At 41.7% G+C, this 14,554-nt stretch overlaps 1 protein-coding gene and 1 long non-coding RNA gene across 19 annotated transcripts in view; one reads left to right on the top strand and one right to left on the bottom strand.

Moving 5' to 3' along the window:
- The window catches only part of POU6F2 (POU class 6 homeobox 2), a 481,859-nt gene that overhangs the window by 5,571 nt on the left and 461,734 nt on the right, over positions 1-14,554 (bottom strand). For all 9 annotated transcript variants that reach the window (XM_035253208.3, XM_078342242.1, XM_078342243.1 and 6 more), the window contains 2 exons: positions 12,145-12,313; positions 2,793-2,961 (listed from right to left, as the gene is read on the bottom strand). In XM_035253208.3, coding sequence (XP_035109099.1) covers positions 2,793-2,961; positions 12,145-12,313 — 338 coding nt within the window. The remainder of the gene's footprint in view (positions 1-2,792; positions 2,962-12,144; positions 12,314-14,554) is intronic.
- The window catches only part of LOC108592803 (uncharacterized), a 154,493-nt gene that overhangs the window by 106,863 nt on the left and 33,076 nt on the right, over positions 1-14,554 (top strand). The gene's annotated exons all lie outside the window — the stretch shown is intronic.

Here is a 14,554-nt window from a genome sequence, read left to right as displayed (position 1 = left end):
GAGCCCGTGTTACTCAGAATATGTTTTGTAAGGATGCTTGCAAAAAGACCGAAAAGGAGACGCTTTCTTTATGTGCCACAATCTTATTTTTGGCAGCACATTTTAGATCTCTTATAACGTGATAAGCAGCACAAACAGAATCGAGTTTTAATGTAATTTCCACAGTATTCCCTTCCACGTAGAATGCAAGGGTTATTTGTTTATTTTTGAAAAACTAAACTTCCAGTGCTGGTCGAGGAGGGAAGGAGCACATTTGCTTCCCATGCAGAGTGAACTGATGATTTAATGTTATTTAATGAACTTGTCCTTTATGGCAAGCTCCTAAGCTCTCATTGTGGTGCTAACTTGCCACATACCACATTTTGCCATAAAATCCCCAAAGCTTAAATATTTAATAGCACGACAACAGGCTTTACAGTGCAAGGCACCAGGGGACAGAAGTTGTGATGTGGCTGAAATTTAAATTTTCTTTAAATTTGCCCCATGGACTTTGTTATAAAAATGTTATTGTTATTATCGTAGTCACTGATGGCCACTGGGACTTTTTTTTTATGGCTTTTTATCTCTCTTTTGTGTCTCATTTTGACTTCTCTCTCTTTTTCCCTCTCTGGGAATAAACAATTTTCACCATATGTAAGTTAACAACATGCTCTCCAATAAAAGTATTGGTAATACTTTTTTCCAATACATTTTTTAAATAAGGAGGGATTTAAAGCAGCTCTTAGGAGTCACTGTAGCTAATGAGGGACAAGGATGCCTGAGTGTGCAGGCTCCAAAGCAGGTTCCTCACCACCCTTTGAATTTACTTAAATTGTTCCAATGTAAGATCTTGGTCTTTCTTTCTTTTCTTGATCGCTCCTAAAACGATCTCAGTGAAATACTGGAAGCTAGAAAGGCCCCACAGTCAAGGCATCAGACATGTTCTATGATATAACAGGAATTCCCAAAGTCTCCACAGTTCAGCCACAGCTTTTTTGACCTCTCTCTGGGGTAGACTTTAGAAATTAACATATTTGTCTGGGAATGCCTTAGAAATGCTAGGTGTAGGGTTAGGGTAAACATTAAACATTAGCTAATGCTTATATCAATAAAAGGAAATCACATTTTAGGACTAAAAATAAGTTAAACAGGAATATAGTACCAAAAGAAAATTGGCAACAACTTAAAAACCTGTGGCTGCCTTTATCCCAAGGCTGTCAAGATGAAACAAAATTAGTGCTTCCCAACAGGGAGCAACGGCATTCATATCATGGATGCTGCTTGTTAGTGGTGACGCTTCTGTACAAGTTGTTTGGAATAACATACACAAGCCTCGAAACACATTTCCCAGCAGTAGTATCCTTGTATAGACTGAATAAAGGTTATTTTCTACAGGGAGGTATCTTATAAGAAAAAACAGTAGGGGAGGCCATAGAAGAGAGAGGATCCTATGGTGCTTTTTGTATTTAACAACAATCAATGGGTTTTATGGAAAATCATTGAGCAAAATGTGAGCTGCAAGCTACTACCCCATACTGATGTTATTTATAACCTTAGTCTTAAACTACAGGAAAAGTACACTTCCGTCCTTGGGGGAATACATTAAAAGTATAAAGAGCAGATAAAAAGATAGCATTTCATGGATCACCAAGAACAAAATCCACTTAAATGAGTTTAGAGTTGGTTTCTTGGCTTTTCCTGATGGAGGAGGACTCATAAGGTATTGCCCAAGAGGAAAAAGCTCTTACCGAAGTGCCTTTGTTACCTCATGCATAAACATGGGATTAGTGCAACACACACATGCATGCACGGGGCCTGCTCCTGACCACTTAACCCAGATCAACTTGAACACAACCAAGGCCAGATTCTGTCATTTACTTATTTAATTTGGGGGAGACGGGCAAGGTTAGGCCAGATTCTCATCACTCTTTTTTGAGCCATTTAAAGCATCCGCTTATTTTATTTTATTTATTTATTTATTTATTTTTTATCTTTTTTTTTTGAGACGGAGTTTCGCTCTTGTTACCCAGGCTGGAGTGCAATGGCACGATCTCAGCTCACCGCAACCTCCGCCTCCTGGGTTCAGCCAATTCTCCTGCCAGCCTCCTGAGTAGCTGGGATTACAGGCACGCGCCACCGTGCCCAGCTAATTTTTTGTATTTTTAGTAGAGATGGGGTTTCACCATGTTGACCAGGATGGTCTTGATCTCTTGACCTCGTGATCCACCCACCTCGGCCTCCCAAAGTGCTGGGATTACAGGCGTGAGCCACCGCGCCCGGCTATTTTATTTTATTTTTTATAAATGTGCTTTTAAAGCTGTGTGTGGGAAGGCAAGTTAAAACCATCAAGGTCACAAGATAGTTAATTTTTTTGTTTTTTAATGTGTGTTTTCTTGGAAAGTCCTGATAGCCATCTCTGGTCAGAAACAGTGAAGGCGTTAACACACATTAGGAATGGCAGCTTTACAACATTTGCTCAGGATACTTGTGTGCAGACAAAGTTGGTGGCTCTCAGCTGCACAGGAGTGTGGGCCCAGGAGAAAGGCCCCTGACCCTGGGGTAGTGTATTTCCAATGAGACTGCCTTGGAAGTTCTTTGTGAGTTGACAGGAGTTATCAAGCCAGGACCCCCGAATCTGCTTCGGCAGCATTGTTTGCATCAAGATCACCAATCCCAACAAATAGCTGCCCCCAAACTTTGTTCCCACTCTCTGCCCCTCCAGCTTTGCCCACCCGATGAAGAGAAGCTGAGCCGCAAGGACAAACGAGGCCCAGGCCAGCCAGGAGAGGTGACAGCATGCAGGCGCGGGTTACCTGCAGATGGCCGACTGGCTGTACGCGGGGCCCTCTGTAGCACTGAGAGCCTGTCCCACCTGAGTCTGGGTCAGGCCAAGGGACAGGCGCCGGATTTTAAAAGCTTTGGCAAATTCTCGGATCTCCTCCAGATTAACCCCATCCACCTCACCCGCTGCCGTTTGAGGATCTGTGGAGATGTTTTTAAAAATAGGATCAATACGTCAACACACAGCCGAGCAATATCTGTTTTATTACGGTTTACAAGAAAGTGAGTCTCTTTAACAGCAGAGCAGTGGGGAAACCAACCTCAGAAAATGCTCTCTTTGTCTCCCACGTGAGACACCCAAGATTCCATCCTCAACTCATTACACCTCCACAAATCGTCCTTCGAGATATTTCTGTCCCAGATAAAACCACAGCTTGCTCACACTGCCACTTCCCCAGTGCCACAGCATGCTCCTTAGGGCTTAACAAATAACAGTCAGCACTGGGAGGCACTTGATATGGGGGTGCGATTCCATTTTGTCCACAGGTATGTTCGAATACTGTGCAAAATATACAAAGGGAAACGTTTCCATCTGAAATGTTTTAATTAGTATCTTTAGTGCTAAAAATTGCTCTTGAAGAAAATAGTATTTTGTATTTTTCCTTCACCTGATCACCAATGCAACCAGGTTAACAGCCGGGCTGTTAGATGATAATATTGCCTAATTTCCCACGTTCACATTAGTTCTTCAGAAGAACATGCTTATGAAACTGCGAGAATGATATTGTCTTTTTCCCCCCATAGCAGTTTACTGACAGATGCCTTTGTCCCCTGAAAGGGCACATAATAAAAAATGCCTACCACAGGAAAACTCCTTTGGTGCCGGATAACGCGGTCAATTTAGGACTTATCAAGGGAAATGACACAACAGCTGGAGAATGAAACTTTCCCCCCCTGGCTACTGATCCCTGGATAAATGAAAGCGTACACCAAGCTGGAGACAGCATGGGTTGGGGATGGTGGAAGATTTCAAAGTGTTGCTCAATCCTGCCTGTAGTGAAGCCATTCTCCCTGTGAGCTGACTCTATTGTTCTTCACCTCATTCCTCGGACTTAGGTGAAAAGTTTTTCTCTTCCTTTTTCTGCTCAATAACCCATCAATTTCAGCAAATTCGAGTACTTGTCCAAGGACTGTGACAGACTATATTACTCTTTTGGGCTGAGAACTACAGAAACTCTAGTTGTTGTGGAAAAAAGAAAATAAAAGTCCCACAAAGCCAGAACATTTGCATGTCAAATACCCATTTTCAAGGACTTTTAAATAAGGATGTTAATATCAGTGGGGAGCTTGGAGCTTCATGTGCAGATTTTCTCATTACTGGGGAGAAATCTCTTCGAGCTGAAGGATAATGGACTCTGTCAACAGAGTCAACAAAACAGGTTTAGATTGTCCTGTATCTTCACATTAAAACAACAACAAAAAGTCCTGTAGAATGTCATTACTCATAATTTTGTTGTAGAAAGATTGAGAAGTGGTATAACTACTGCAATCAGTCTATAAATGTTTTTGACAAGTAACTTCTGGGAGTCTGGAGTGGAGGGAGGGGCAATATCAGAAACAGTTCCAGCCTCTACGGAGTCTATAGGGGGTTGGGATCTAATACTGATGCATAAAAAACAGAAAAATATCAGACAGAGTATAATCAAGAGCTAATGGTATGATATCCACACCGGATGTGCAGAGAAGAGAGAGAGGAGAGGAGGGAGGATTCATCTAGGTCTTCCCCAAAGGGCAGTTTTCAGAGAATGGAGGAGCCATTTAGTCTGGTCAGTGGTGGCAGCGTGCACACAGGCATAAATGCAAGGAGTAGCAGGGCACCGTGGGGATCGGCAAGGTTGGGAGGGTGAAGCAGGAGTTCATGCTAGGAGTGGTGAATATTTCAATGTAGCACATTGGAATCTATAAGCATGGGCGGGGCAGGGGTGGACAGTGACTATAAAACTGTTTTGACCGTTAAGATGAATGGAAATCCTGTTTTTTCTCCCAAATCTACTCCCAGAGGCAGCAACCCTTGGCTAATGAGATTTGATTGAGTTGTCCCTGGTGGACGCTGTGCTCTGGATCTCAAACCGCACCAGCACAGCAGCCTGGAGCTGCTTCCGGGCAAGCTAAGGATTATGGGAGCTCACTTCCGGCTGTCGCGGCTTGAGCCCTTTTCTCCTTTCCCCATGAAAAAAATCATCTTTTGCCTAGGGCAAGGTTGCAAATGAGCAGCTTGCAAATAAAACCCAGATTTCTTAGTGCTTACACTAAAAAAAAAAAAAAAAAAAAAAATTACTCGCTAACATGTAAACATTTATTTCTAAAGGAAAAATCTCTGTTTTCCAAATTCTTTTGAAATGTTAGAAGATTTGGCTGCCCCGGGTGTACATTTGCACTTGGTAACGTCCAGGCGTCTGGAATTGATTCTGGCTGCTCCTCCAGCTCCTCGTTATCTTCACCACACCCAGCCTCCAACATGCTCCATGCTCAGCCCATTTTGTGACCCTGCGTTTAAAGCGTGCGTTCCCAATGAGACTGATACCGGTTCTGAGGGGGAGGCGGGAAAAGTCTTCGTACAACGGTTGTGGTCCCCCAAAGGGCCACAGTACATCGGCAGAGCAGATGTGCAATATATCCGTGGTATTAAAACGTCATGCAGTGATGGGGTGGAGAGGAAGGAGGGCAATTAAGTTTAAAAAAAAAAAAAACCTAAAAATGCTCTTTGCAGGGGGAGTGGGGTGATAATAAAATAATAGCTGAGAAATTTTGGTTTAGAGCAGAGAGTACAGAATGGTACAGCGAGAGAGGGGCCTGACCTCTCTGAGAGAGGGAAGAAGGGTTTGACAGTCATGCACAGGTGAGCACTGAGGTTCAAAACAGAAGAAATGGAAAGCTGGAGACTTTCCATACCACTGTTAGGACTGTGATTTTCTCAGTTTGGCAGCTGTAACGGTCACCGCTTTGGGCCCAGGGATGTGCGTTTTTAACAAGTTAACACAGGCGATTCTGATGCAGGGATCTGCTGACCCTAACTATAGAAAGAAATCTTTCTTTGTGGCCCTGGCCCGACCAAGTCTGGGTGTGGCGCCCTCTGCGTGCCATTGTCTTTACTGACCCTTTACCGTTATTCAGCCGGCTTCACTACACAGAAAATCTGCTCCCTCACCTGTATAGGACTGATGGGCTAGATAGGTCTGTTGAGGAGGGGCTCCGGAGCAGGCACCCCCCCCCCCCACCCGGCCCCTTCCTTACCCCACTCCCATTACCTATGGCCAGTGGCCAAGTTCTGGGAATCAGTGGGCTGGGAAAGTAAAATGTTTGCCTTTATTAGCCCCATCTCTAGATCAGCTAGATTCAGTTGAATTAACCAGTATGTGAAGGGCAGGTCTTTAATCTGGAAGGGCTTCCACAGTCTGCTCCAGTCCCAGGGCCTACGTGGCCACCAGACAGTGGCACAGGATTGGGCAGGTTTATGACTTGGGCTGACATTTTATGTAAATGTGTCCTCTCATCTTTCTTCCCTTCCCCTGCTGCCTCTTTTGTTTAGGTGTCCTTACTAGTTTCTTGAGACTGTCAACGACATCTGTGTGTGTGTGATCGTGCAGGCTGCTTTTTGTCAGATCACTGAGGACTCGTAGCTTGTGTGTCTTGAGTGGTGTTGTGTGGATGATCAAACTCCCACTTTAAAGCTCAAAGGGATGGGAGCCTGGGCTACTGTGCCCAGTGTCTTCATGAAGCCCCAAGAAAGATTTTCCACCACGAAGCTGAATTCCTTCTTCCTTCTCTGACAGTTTCCACTCTGTATTTTCTCCTGGTTCTACTTAGATCTGTGATAAAATAGAAATTCTTGTGAAATTTAAGCAGGGTGATGGTCTGCTGGACAAAGTAGCATCTCTCTGCAAAATTTGTTGATTGCTGGAGGTGAATGCTTTCTTTATATTAGTGTTCTTATCCATAAAACTCAAATGGCAAAATGTTATTTTTATGGTTTTGCTCCATGGATTCCGAGGCTACCAAAGTCTTCCCATTCAAAAAAGGGATCCACTTCCAGATAAACATTAGCTTTACCCTTATTACTACATATGGCACTTGTTTTCACACTTTGGGAGAATTCAAATGATGTCTGTAAGGTATTTTGAATTAATCAAAAGACTAGTGCTTTTTTTTTAATCCCAAAGTTTCTGTTTTAAACTCGAGGTTGTTTCACTATGAGAATAGTTTTACTTCCTTAAGGAATATATACTTTTCAGCTTGAAAAGGGGAAACGAGGTGATTGTGATAAATGGAGTCTTTTCTGGAATGCAGCTTCAGCTCTCAACCTAGCTCAGTGTTTGACATTCTTTCCTGGGATAGGTCAATCTGGCTTTCTGTCATCTATTCTCCTTGCTCTGGGGAGGTTGGGTTTATTTTAAGGATGAACCTGAATGCCACCTTGATGAGAACCTTGGGAAAAAACCCTCAGATCTCGCACAAGGTAGATCCAGCACTTTTATCCAGCTCGAGGGAAACCCAGTCTGGGTTTTCCATGGAAGGTGGAGGAAGTAGCATCTTTTATAGAAGTTGGCTCCAGACTACATGAGGCTGATATTATAAAGACAGGGCCAGAAAGCAATAGCAACAATGGCCAGGTCCACTCTGAGTTTGCCCCTTGATCAACTTACAGAAGGATTAACGGGGCTGGGGACTTAGGCTAAAATGGCATTGAAAATTGGCAGTGAGTCATAAATATAATGATGACATTTCCCGAATCAAATCTGGGATGCATGGACTGAAAAGTAAAAAAGATTTTTATGGGTGCTGAATGCAAACTGTATGAAAACAAACCTGCTTTGTAGAATTTGGCTGCATGGTCACTGGGCCCATACTGAATTGAGTGCTCAGGATGCATTAGTCAGGACAGATTTTTGCTTTTTTTTGTCTGTTTTTTTAAATTTAGCTCCCTTCCACTCTTAGCCCAAGCATCAGTGTAAGGAGCTGCTAAATGGGTTGAATAGTCACCATGAGTCAACATCATCCTTCTATGATTCCTGATTTGTGGGATTGTTACAAGAGTAATATAAATCTTTAAAGAAGCTTCCAAAGGTGTGAATTAATTAACTGTCTTATGTAAATAGCTGTCTGCTTTTCAGTGCTATTCTCACAGCAAATAATGGGCATATTTACCAAATATTTCTGAGAAATAGGAAACCATTTGGGAGTTTCCAATGCAATTTGGGAGAGCAGAATTTTTTGCAATATGTTGACCTCTTTGGGTTGTAGAAAATGGCATGAATTGTGAATCAAGGGTTTCACTGTGCTTTATGCTATTGCCATCCATCTTTACATTCACTTTATAGTTTTGTTTTTTTCTGGAACTAAGTCATTTGCTGTCTAAGGATCAAGCTTAGGGGTTTGGAAAATGTATACTGGAAAAAAATCCAGCAAGCAATCAAAAGCCTAAATCTACCTGATTGTAAATCTTAAACGTAATTGGGACATTTGTCAAATCACTTGTTTGACTTTTCTTCTAGACTTTCTAAAAATTTTGCTTATAAAAACTCTATCCACCTCTGATGACTATGGAGACTGAGGAAGGTTTAACAGAAGGCAGGGTGTGTAGGTGCTACAAATAAGTACTGTGCAGATTTCCTAACAAGCATGCATGTTTGGTACTTCTGAACCCAGGTGTGCTCTTCTTTGCATACGAAGATCTTGTTATCATTAGTAAGGTATAACCTGGCATTCTTTTGCTTGGAGTGGGCAAAACTTTTGTATGATCCACCTATTCTAGTTCATCCGGCATATGGCAGGTGAGCCAACACTAGGATGACACTCTTTGACAATGACATGGAGGACACACTGGCCACGGTTTTGACCAAAGTTTTGGTGATATTGTGATATAATAAGATGTATATATATCTTGTTATATCTGTGATAGAACTGTGATATTATTGCGATATCACAATATCACAGTATCTTATTGTATCTGGGATATAATAAGATATATATGTGATATTGTGATACAATAAGATATATATATCTTATATCTTATTATATAATTAACAATTATTATATATATATATATATCTTATTATATCTAGTAATTGTTAGGAAATTATCAGAGTTTAGGAGCCCTGTGCAAGGAACCAAGGAAGAAGACCAAAGAGATATATATATATATACACACACAAAACCAAGGTTGAAGGTTTTTTATATATATATATATATATATATATATAACCAAGGATGAAGACCAAGGTTTTATATATATGTATAATACATATATTAAGTAATATATATGTAATATATACATTATATATTATTTATTTATATATTATTTATATATATATAAAACCTTGGTTATATATATATAAAACCAAGGTTGAAGACCATATATATATATATATATATGTATGTAAACTTGGTCTTCATCCTTGGTTCCTGGCACAGGGCTCCTAACACTCTGGTCATTTTCTAACCAATAGGGGTGCTAGGAGCATCTTTTGTTCTAATATTTAGTTTTTGACCTCAGTTCCTGATACAGAGTTCCTAAATCCTTTGGAATGTCCTAGATGGTAGGAGCATCTTTTGTTTAAATGAGGTGACTCTTAGGGGCTCCTAGTTAGCTTCGTGATACTGACTCGTTATCAGAAAGACAAAGCCATGATTAGAAGTTTGAAGCTTTTAGCCCCACATTGATTCTTTAGGGATAGAAGAGGGCTGGAGTTTAATAATCATGTCTATGTGGTGCAGCTGCCACAAAAATCACTAAGGTATGGAATTCGGAGAGCTTCCAAGTTGGTGAACATATCCACATTCTGAGAGAGTGGTATCCTCCAACTGTATGGGGACAGCAATTCCTGCACTTGGAAAACTTCTAGACCTCGCCCTGTGTACCTCTTCATCTAGCTGTTCAGCTATATTCTTTATCACATCCTTTATAGTAAACCAGTAAATGTATTTCCTTGAGTTCTCTAAGCCATCATAGCAAATTATGGAACCAGAGGGATATAATCCATATATCATTCATTCTGTAGTTGGGTTTGAGATAGAAGGGAATTAAGTAAACAACATGCTCAAAATTTGTAGCAACTCTTAAGTCCAGCAATGGGTTAGGGCAAAGTGCAATCCCTGGTGGTATTGTTAGACTCTCTTGGTCTGCCAGAGCTAGCATGGAGCCGGCATGGTGTCCTTCAGGCTCTGCATATGGGTTTGAAGTTTCCTGCTTCAATTGCATGTGGTAAAAGAGTGTCTCTTTCCCAAGTCTTTATATTTTAGACCAAGTATATATAATATGGTTCATTCATCATAAACCTAGAACTTATATGTCCCACTGGCTACTGTGCAATGGAAATTCCATCTGGCCCATTAAAGTATCTCTGTTATTGATTTCTGAAAAAGGCTAATCCTTCACTGCCCAGCTGTGACAAGTGACTGGAGAGAACCCAGTTCCATCCATCGGGCTGTCTGCTGTCTGCCAATCCCTTCAATCATCTTTCTGTCCATCTTACACATATTAACTCTTTACCTTGTGTGAAACACCCTTAGTAGGAGGTTGTTTGTATTTCTTTTTCATATTTAACTTATTTCTTCTCTGTAAAATGCTTAACTTTGGTTCCTTTTCTTTCAGGACCAAAGCTTAACAGCCTATCCTAAATTTACGACCCTGACATTTAGAAATGGAGTATTTTGCAGAAACTTATCCAGAATATTCAGCTGCAACAAAGTTTGACTCTTTTCCAACAACAAGCCTAGGAAGAACTTTTTAACCGGGGGAAATCTGGCTATAATTAAATTCACTTTATCCTTAACTTTATGCAAGTCAGACTAGGGTTTCTGGAGAGGGTTGTATATTGAAACAACCTAACATACAGTTGATGGAAAATGCATATGTATCCTGAAACTCTGCTATTGACCCATATTTAAGATCAAGAGCATCCAGGCTAGTCCGGTGAAGTACCTGGGAACTTTTTTTTTTTTGAGACAGAGTTTCACTCTTGTTGCCTAGGCTGGAGTTGCAATCTCAGCTCGCTGCAACCTCTACCTTCCGGGTTCAAGTGATTCTCCTGTCTCAGCCTCCCAGGGAGCTGGGATTACAGGCACATGCCACCATGCCTGGGTAATTTTTGTATTTTTAGTAGAGACAGGGTTTCATCACATTGGTCAGGCTGATCTCGAACTCCTGACCTCAGGTGATCCGCCCACCTAGTCCTCCCAAAGTTCTGGAATTACAGATGTGAGCCACTGTGCCTGGCCTACCTGGGCATTTTGACATCTTTCCATAATGCCTCATTCTATTTTCTTCCCCACCCACAAGCATCTTTCTTGGTTGAATTAGTATAATTGAATATATATATATGTATAAATAAAATAATTTTTCTTTTTTGTGAAGGATTGCTTGTCAGGGAGGTCATGGCAACCCTCCATTTTGCTTTATGTTAAGATTTGCCCCGTGATATGTGAGGATCCTACTGTTGCTGCTATAACAGGTCATTCATGACACTTAACCAAACGCAGATCCTCACATGTCCTCATTTTATGGCATAGATGCTTACGGAGGCACCCATAGCTACTGGAGTTTCGGTCGCTAGTGAATTGCAACCTTTGCACATGTTCTGCAGTTTTATATATAAGTGAAAACTGCATTAAAGGTGACTGACACTAACTCAGACCCTTGTCCCGTCCATCTTAACATACTGTTACTTGCACGTGATAAATATGCTATCTATACCTAGGGCCAAACACCATTCTAAAAACTACATGAATGGTGTTTGGCGAGGCAGACTTGCAGGCTTATTCTATTTCATGAATGGTTGTTCAGAGATTTCTCATCTGATTCCAGCCCATGCAGCTTCCCCTACATGCCACTTGAGGCGGCTCATTGGACGCACACACCCACCCGCCCACAGGCATGCTCTCTTTCATTTCCTCTGACACCTGCAAATAGAATGGCAGGGGACTTCAAACACACAGAAAAGCAGCTTGACCTGCCAGCTGAGTGCCTGTTGTTGGTTATTTCAGTTGTGAGCTATGTGGCTCATGCCCTGAAAGCTGATCAGTTGCTACCTTCTGAAGTGTCAGGACTGACTCAGCACATCAGGAACCACTTAAGATGGAACCTGGTCCTTGATAGCCACTAATCCAGGGAGTGTGCTTTGGGGGCCTGCTTCCCTAAGGAACCATCTGGTCCTGGGGACGGATGGTTCATCTCAATAGTGACCTAGCAGTGCCAGGAAATTCCTCTGCAGGGTTGAGAGAGAGAGAGAGAGTAAGAGAGAGTGAGAGAGAGACAAGGAGGAAGACATTGCAAATAGGCAATAAGAAGGCCACCATGACTTAAACCGAGCCAGAAAGGATACTTACTGCTGACTAACTGGCCCACGCTCAAAGCTGAAGAAGAGGAGGATGAGGAGGAAGAAGAGGAAGCCTGCCGGACGGGACTTTGAGACATGGATGCTTGGCTGTGAGCCAGGTGCAGAAGGTTGCCTTGGGAGGCTGCTTGACCCACTGACGTCTGGGAGGGTTGGTGGAGCTACATGAGGGGATGTAAAAAAAATGAATGAAAAATTAGGGGGAAAATGCCAGGGAACAGAAGTTTCATCTGGGGTGAATCATTTTATTTCTAAGAATATATACTTCTCAGGAAGAGTGCACACCCTACACAGCAGCAGGCATTTTTTTTTTTGGTAGAAAACATTTTGCTACTTGCTTGATAGGCATTTTATTAGTAATTCTAAATATATTATTAATTCCCTACTTGGCTTGTTAAAGCATCCAGTTTTCAGCATTTCTCGATTCTGGTATGTGGCCGGACTCTTTCTGTCTATTCATACAATTACAGCACACTTGACAAGACTTCTCAAGTAAATATAGATAAAATACCACACCATCAACTCAGAATGGGAAACTCAGACTTAAAGGTGTGGCTGTGCCCCACCATTTTATCCTATGTAAGTGGTATTTTTAGAGAAGTTCCAATGTAGGCTGAATGTGTATGGGAACTTCCTTTTCTTCCAGACTCAAGAATCTGGATGCGTTTTTGTGGAGTTGATAAAATGCTCTCTTGATATCCTAAGGAAAGTTCAGAGAGAAGACGGGGAGTCTGGACAAAAATATCTGGTAGGATTTGTAGCTCTCATTGTTACTTTCTCACTCTTGCCGGCCACTGTACTAAGGACGTTCGTTTTATAGGTTTACCAAGCAAGTGTGGAGGAGCTGGTCTCTGGACCCATGAAGTCTGACCCTGGGACCTGAGCTCTTAGTCACGATTCCACTAGGAAGAATTAATTTAATTTTTAAAATTGTGTGTATGTTAAGGAAAGCTGTCTTTCTATTCATTTATTCATGATTCCTCTACAGGTTATCAAAGGACTGTTGCTCTGAGAGGTGAGAGGAGCTCAACTGAGTGGAGAAAGGAGAGAGGAAAGGGAAATGCTTGCAGGTTCTAGGTCTACTTGGAGACCTAGGAGGGATGTCTTTTCATCACTGTTTTTTTTCCTGGAAATCTTCCACAGGGGCAGTCCAGGACCCCAAGCAGGTAGACAATGAGTCTCAGCATTAGCCACCTTTGTTGATTGGATGTAGCACTTTTTGGTCTGTAAAGCATTTTCATATCCATCATCATTCTCACAGAGGTGTAGAAAGGCTTTTGTAAGGGGAATCAGCATGTGAGTAGAATTAGGTCAGGACCTGAACTTTGGTGGGAGAGCTATACCCCAAACAGGCACCAATCTGAGAAGGTCTACCACCTTGTTAGCACCTAAGAGCCAGCCTGGGGTGTTTGGACTTCACATTTGTCACTGCTTTCCCAGTGTGTGTGTGTTCATTTTTTCATTCAACTTTATTGAGATATAATTTACACATAATGAAATAAATGCATTTTAAACACAGAGTTTGGTGAGTTTTGTCAAATGTGTACATATGCGAAACCACCACCACAATCGAGATATAGAACCTTCTCATTATTCCGTAATGCTCCTTGTTCTCCTTTGCCGTCAATTTCCCCTCAACCCCCTGCCCTAGACAGCCACTGCTCTGCTTTCTGTCACCCTGGATTCATTTGGCATGAGCCCAGAAATGGAATCATACAGTATGTACTCTTTTTGTGTCTGGCTTCTTTTGCTGGGCATACTGTTTTTGAGATTCATTCATTTTGCTGCATGCCTCAGTAGTTCAGTTTCTTTTTTAATTGCTGAATAGGATTCCCTTCCATATCATATATGAATATGGTATATTGTTTATGAATTCATCTGTGGGTGGGCATTTGGGTTGTTTCCAGTTTGGGGCTATGATGCATAAAGGTGTTATAAACAAGGCTGTGTGTCTACTTGTGTTTTTGTTTCTCTTATGTAAATACCCAGGAGTGGAACTTCTGGATCATACTGTAAATGCATGTTTAACTTTCTTAGAATCTGCCAAACTGATTTCCCAAGTGGCTGTACCATTTTATGTTCCTGCCAGCAATGTATGAGAATTCAAGTTGCTCCACATTCTTGCTGACACTTAGGATTGTCATGCTTTTTGATTCCCTAAAGTGTTTTTAACTATTAAGTTAATATTTTACTTTCAGACAATTGTTAGTAAGGACCTACTCTTGAAATATGCTGAAGGAGCTATTTCCCTTTCTGGTCCCCTGTGTTAATAATAATGGCTCCCTGACTTACATGGTATTTCTGTGCCGCAGATGTGCTCGGTAGGATTCCGTGAAGTAAATAACCAGCCTATGTGGCTGCGGAATATTTGAAGCCAGGCTCCCACCCCATAGTGCAGGGAC

This window comes from Callithrix jacchus, chromosome 11 (genome assembly GCF_049354715.1).
Source record: "Callithrix jacchus isolate 240 chromosome 11, calJac240_pri, whole genome shotgun sequence".
Lineage (NCBI taxonomy): Eukaryota > Metazoa > Chordata > Mammalia > Primates > Cebidae > Callithrix > Callithrix jacchus.
Note: the sequence above shows the minus strand (reverse complement) of the source record. Positions and strands in the feature narration are given on the sequence as shown.